Source organism: Lethenteron reissneri, chromosome 5 (assembly GCF_015708825.2).
Source record: "Lethenteron reissneri isolate LAM-NWPU_2019-01 chromosome 5, ASM1570882v1, whole genome shotgun sequence".
NCBI lineage: Eukaryota > Metazoa > Chordata > Hyperoartia > Petromyzontiformes > Petromyzontidae > Lethenteron > Lethenteron reissneri.
In genome coordinates this window covers 3,708,810-3,714,902 of record NC_083783.1, presented here as the reverse complement: position 1 = coordinate 3,714,902, position 6,093 = coordinate 3,708,810, and the positions used below count along the sequence as shown (strand labels likewise).

Sequence of the window (6,093 nt, the reverse complement as noted above, 5' to 3'; positions counted from 1 at the left end):
CCAGCAGAGGAGCCCCTGCTAATGCGAGCTGGAGGCCCACTTGGACTTTTGGCCACGAGAAGGGATTGCGCGAGCGCTGAAGAGAGGCGACCGCGTGGGGGGAGATGTTGTGAGAAATTGCCGCTGCAACTCTTCGCGTGCACCTCCTTCAGAAGTCCGTCGTTAGCCGGTGCGACTACTGCAGCGACGCGGGCGGGTAACGTGGTCGGCGGGTAAAGTGGCGTGGTTGCCGTGCGCCGCAGGGAGCTGTGGCGAGCGATTAACGACGGTGCGGGGACTCGGCTTCCGCGCGACGCAGAGCACCCACGTGGGAGCCTGGATCCTCCTCCCACGACGACAAGTCAATAGGCCAAAGTGAGTCTCACGTGAGAGGCGTTCTCTCCGATGTTGCAGCGAGCTTGTTTCTTGCGACGTCCGAATTGTTGCGAGGCCCTGGACGACGATGCTGTTATGGGCACCTCCAACCTTGTTTGGCAGCCTTCACTTTCTTAATGTGGTCACGGGCGGTGGTGTAACCTCTCTCCTGGTTCCAGGCACATGCTGAACTTCTTTCGCACCGTACGTAGCCAAGCGTGCTCATTGGAGGTGTGGGGGAAGAACTAAACCATTTGCTTTCCTACTTTGCCCCCCCCCCCCCCGTCCCGCACTTCACTTTCAATGCACTGGCCATGAAAATGTTTCTTGTCAGGAGAGTTTGTTGCTTAGAACCAGAATGAATTCATGAACGAGAACGTTCAGGTCACCCGTCGTCTTGCAGGTGGTGATCAGACGTCCTGCTTGGTGCCATGGCAGCATCACGTCGGACCGGCCGCGTGTCGAACACCCCAACCCTCGTCCGTCCCATCCGAGCGAAGACTGCTGGGACTTGCTGCCACAGCAAGGCTTCCTTGTTGTTGCGTGATGTGTACACCACCCCAGCCCAGGTGAACGTGGAGTCCAACTGCTGACTGTCCACCCACGCCCTACGCGCACGCCACGTGAACTCAAGACGCACGACACAGTGACGCTTAAATGAAACCTATTTATTTTGCCGAATGTCCACAAGTTTTGAAAAAAAAAATCAAATCAACAACTCACCGAGTCTGCGTCATTTACATTCGGAAAGGCGCGAGCTCAAAGCAGCCAAGGTCGCCGAGGCCCGGTCACTCTCGGGGGGGGCGGGGAAGCTGGATCCCGAGCAGCGGCAGGAGCCTCTTGCTCGAGTACGGAGCCAGACCCCCAACAGACCCCCAAACCTCGCGAACGCACCGCCCCTGGCTCGTGGTGGGGACAGCGCTGGGTGGACGCTCCTGCCAATCAGGGGGAGCTAAAGCCCTGGGGGGGGGGGCGGAAGGGCCTGAGGGGCCACAGAGCACCCCACCCCCCTCCCCTCCTCATCCTGCCGCCGCATGCCGCCAGCTACAAATTACAACGCAAATCCATCCCGTGACACGGCCTGTCACACACCGGGTCCCCTTCGCCTCAGGGCTTCCCATTTCTCGCTCGATATTTTCCAGGCAACTGGGGGTAGGTGGCACTTGAGCCAGTCTTCACCACAGGCGTGGTGAAGAGGTGCACGGGCAGCCGCCTATCCGGATAGACCCCGCCCCCCCCCCTCGCCGCGATTTTATTAAAGCCCCCAACGCTCGCCTCCTTCCCCACCACCCCCCTCCTTTGATGAAACAACTCGGGAGGGGCCTCGACTCGACCTCAACGGCCGAGAGTCCGATTCGCACCCTCGGCCTGTCCCTGCGAGACTCCCCAGGACTACCGCTCTCCCTCCAACGCAAAAACCCAACACGCAAAGCGCTACGGTAACGCGACCGCCGGCGCAACACAAGCGGTAGCCGCGGGCGTGAGAATTAACGACGGCATCTGTTTTGCTAACGGCGGTTGCACCTCGACGAAGAGACATTTATACAGATAAAGAAATCAGCCCAGCAGACAAAACGTCATGTGCACGTAACCCGTGTTATTTCTCTTGATTACAACAACGGGCACCAGCGTCGCAGAGATACACGGGTGTGTGTGTGTGTCGTGCACTCCGCGTGTGTGTGATGTGCACGGTGCCTTATGCGTGGTGTGGTGCGCTGCTTGTGCACAGTATGGAGCCCTATGTTTACGGAATAGTTACTCGCTCATTGTGGTGTGACGTGGTCATTGCATTGTGCAGCTGTGGGCTTTGCTCAGTGTGGTGTCGCGGTGTGGTGCGCTCCGTGAGTTGGTGTGGTGTGGCGAAGCGAGTTGGTTTGGTGTGGTCAGTGTGGTGTAGTGGTGCGGCGTACGAAGTGTGGTGTAGCGGTTTGGTCCGCTCAGTGTGGTTTAGCGGTGTGCTCAGCGAGTTGTAGCGGGATGGTGGACTCGGTGAGTTCTAGTGGTGTGGTTAGCGGTGTGGTGCGCTCGGTGTGGTGTGCAAGGTATGGAGTGGTGCGCTGTGCAGCAGTGTGCAACTGGCCGGCTCACATGCGACACGTCTCGTGCCTCTGCCAGTGCCGGGTGGTTTCGTATCCCGTGGGTGCGTCGGATCGCACGCACGGCTCTCTCTCCGTGTTACCGGGAGCTGGGTGTGCCGCGGGGGAGTGTGCCGCACTGGAGGGGAGTTGGTGGTGGGAGGGGGGGGGGGGGGAGGGGGGGTGTGCCGCTGGCTGTGCGGTCAGGACGTGGCCTGGGCGGCCGATTTGCGCATTGACTCGAGAGCCTTCTCCCTCAGGGCCCGCTCCAGGTCGTCGAGCCCTCCTGAGTCGTGCCGCCCCCGCCCAGCCTGGACAGCCCAGACAGACTTACACTCACACACCCGCACTCACACTCACACGTACACACACACCCGCACTCACACTCACACGTACACACACACCCGCACTCACACGTACACACACACCCGCACTCACACGTACACACACACCCGCACTCACACATACACACACATACACTCGCACTCACACATACACACACTCACACACCCGCACTCACACATACACTCACACATACACCCGCACTCACACTCACACGTACACACACACCCGCACTCACACATACACACACATACACTCGCACTCACACTCACACATACACACACTCACACACCCGCACTCACACATACACTCACACATACACCCGCACTCACACTCACACATACACACACGCACTCACACACACACATACACACACGCACTCACACACATACACGCACTCACACATACACACACACACACACACGCACTCACTCAACCGCACTCTCACAGCCGGACTCACTCAACCGCACTCTCACAGCCGCACTCCAATACCAGCACTCTCACACCCATACATACACCCATACATACACCCACATGCTCGCACACTTTTGCTCAATCACACTGGTACTCTCTCCGCAACAGCCACCAATTCGTCGCTAAGTGGTGATGACGGCACCAAGGCGCTTGTGCCAGACGTGGCGCACTGAGGCCTCGTGAAATGCTTTTTGTGCTAGTTTGTTGTCCTTCCCTACAAACCTCCGATTAGCACGGTTGGCTATGGAGGGCGTGCGAAAAAAGTTCACACATACAAGTGTCGAACGCTCGCTGACAGGAGGTCACGGGACAGACCCAGGTGTTATTGGTTAACTGCCTGAGACGGAGAGCTTAATGATTGTGAGCAGAGGATCTGTGACCCCGAAAGAAAAGTCCAGACCTTTCCATGGTATTATGGGGCTTGACCAATGTCGCTCAAGCAGACACACACCTGCTCACAATTCGCACCTATCCAGACACACACTCACCCAGGCACACAACCACTCGCACTCACTAACATTCTCACTCGTACACCCGCATACACTCACCCACCCACACACAGACTCGCACACGATCACACTCGGTCATCCGTAACAGAGGCATCTGCCTGCTCAGAGAAACTTGGTTCAGCTCCACCAACATCAATACCTCACCCAGCCGCACACGACAAACCCATCGTAAGCACCACACACAACAATCATAGACCACTTGCCCATGACCGAGGCCATCACATGTCCATCTCCATTAACCTTAACAAGCTTAAAATATTTTTATATAATTTTTGTGTCTTTTCCCCCAGTCGTATCCCCATCGTGCTATCGGTGTTGTATCAAGCGACAAAGAATCGTTTTGGAAATCGCGCAGAGCAGTGCGACCCACTCGTGTTAGAGAACGGCCCACGAAAGCGGACTTCACAGAGCTACCTCCGAGGTCCCTTCAAAGTGGCCGCTGGTCTAGACAAGAGGGGGCCAGCACTTTCCCACTCGCCCTGCTATCTCAGAGTAATGTTCCAAACGATATTTTGAATTCTCCGAGCAGGAATGTTGTCCATCAACTTACTGCGCTTTGAGAACGTGGGTTGTTAATGAGAGTCGTGGCGGGCTCAGCGCTCCGACCTCGGAATCACAATGGCCTCGAGAGGAAGTTCAGAGCTCGTCGCTGTGGGACAGCACCGATAACCGGGACACCCAGAGCCGGGACACCCAGAGCCGGGACACCCTGAGCATGGACACCACCTGCACAACGTGGAAGCAGCACCACTAACTCCGCTGGGTGCTCGGTGCCACCCATCTCATGAGCGAGAGCGGGCACAGATGGTGGCTGCAGGGAGCATTGGGGGGTATCTATCGAGTGTGCAGGCGGTGCAACTGCTGCCGGGGCCCACTGGCTGGAGGGGCTACGAAGAGGGTGGAGGAGTGGCAAATTGGACTGCGTTGGGGAGGCCCATTGCATTCCTTGCACCAGGGCCCAAGTTCCCCACTCGACCCCACTGCCAAAGACATTTTTTATATTCCCACAACCCTATTCACAATCACCGATATATCAAAAAAAAAAAAATCTAAACCAGAGCTATTGATTGCAGACCGCAGACTGCGTCCTGCACTCGGCACCAAAGGCGCCTAAACGCCAGGGGCTGGGGGAACCTCCGGCTTCCCCCCGGGGGCCGGACACGAAGCCATCACTTTATTTCACATGGCCTGCGGCAGGCCCACGGGAAACATTAAAATGGGTCACTGCGAGCGCGTTAGCCACACTAACCCGGTACCGGAGGGGGGGGGGGGAGAATTTTCGACTGTGGCAAAAACAAAAAACCCGCCACGTTTAGCACTGATGAAGCGCCGCGCTCAAAGTCACTTAGGTGACAGAAGTGGCTGCGGCGTGAGCGTGTTGATGCGACTATACCCCGCCCCCACCCTACCAGAACAACCAATCGTAGAGTCCTATCCTGCCCTCGGTAAGGAAGAGAGGCTCCGCCCACCCCCCCCGGCCCTGTTCGCCGCAGGTGGATGGGCGCACGGCCGCCACCCCGAGTTCAATGAGAACCAAGCGGCGTTCGTTTCACCCGCGCACGCACCAGAGGTGTGGACTCGAGTCATGTGACTTGGACTCGAGTCAGACTCGAGTCATGAATTTGATGACTTCAGACTCGACTTGGACTTGCATAACAATGACTTTGTCCCACCTCTGGCACGCACGCACGCACGCGCACGCACGCACACACACGCAAGCACACGCGGGGTCACTCAGCGCCCTGGCTGACCCTGCGTGCGAGGGGTTAGGTCGAGGCTAGGGGGGGCAGCACCTCGGGGGCCAGGTCGCCGCGCTCCTTGCGATGCTTCTTGTGTTTGCGGTGCTTCTTCTCCTTCTTGTGCTGCTTCTTCTCCTTTTTCTTCTTCTTTTTCTTGGACTCGCCGTCCGACACCTGCCCCACACCCCGCCACAAGGCTCAGTTGAGTCGAGAGACGAGCAATGTGCGTGTATCGATCTCGCAGGGCAAGGTTATGCTGCTAAAAAACACGCTATGAAAAACTAAAATGCGCCGACGTTGGTCGGAATATCCTTCCTCGCGCGACGTGGGAGCTTCGTTGCAATCATCGGCTGTATTACGCGTAGCAGGGAGAGCGCACGCGTGCACGTACCACGACATCACATGCACGCAGAGACATAGATCCCACATATACCCTGAACAGACTGTTGTTAACGAGCACCTATGAAGGCCGTGACGGCACACGAGGGGGTGAGCGGCCAGCACCACGCCCAGCCGCCGTTATCTCCCAAGTGGTGAATTTACGTGCCGCAATAAGTACTCATTTGAGGCCGAGTCGACCTCGGGGAGGCCCAGGACCGG

The 6,093-nt window shown here is 57.6% G+C and overlaps 1 protein-coding gene across 4 annotated transcripts in view; it reads right to left on the bottom strand.

Moving 5' to 3' along the window:
* Positions 1 to 1,007: 1,007 nt before the first annotated feature.
* The window catches only part of LOC133351363 (serine/arginine repetitive matrix protein 1-like), a 28,219-nt gene continuing 23,133 nt past the window's right edge, over positions 1,008 to 6,093 (bottom strand). For all 4 annotated transcript variants that reach the window (XM_061566508.1, XM_061566523.1, XM_061566515.1 and 1 more), the window contains 2 exons: positions 5,548 to 5,667; positions 1,008 to 2,740 (listed from right to left, as the gene is read on the bottom strand). In XM_061566508.1, the coding sequence (XP_061422492.1) occupies positions 2,633 to 2,740; positions 5,548 to 5,667 (228 nt within the window). In that variant the 3' untranslated portion in view covers positions 1,008 to 2,632. The remainder of the gene's footprint in view (positions 2,741 to 5,547; positions 5,668 to 6,093) is intronic.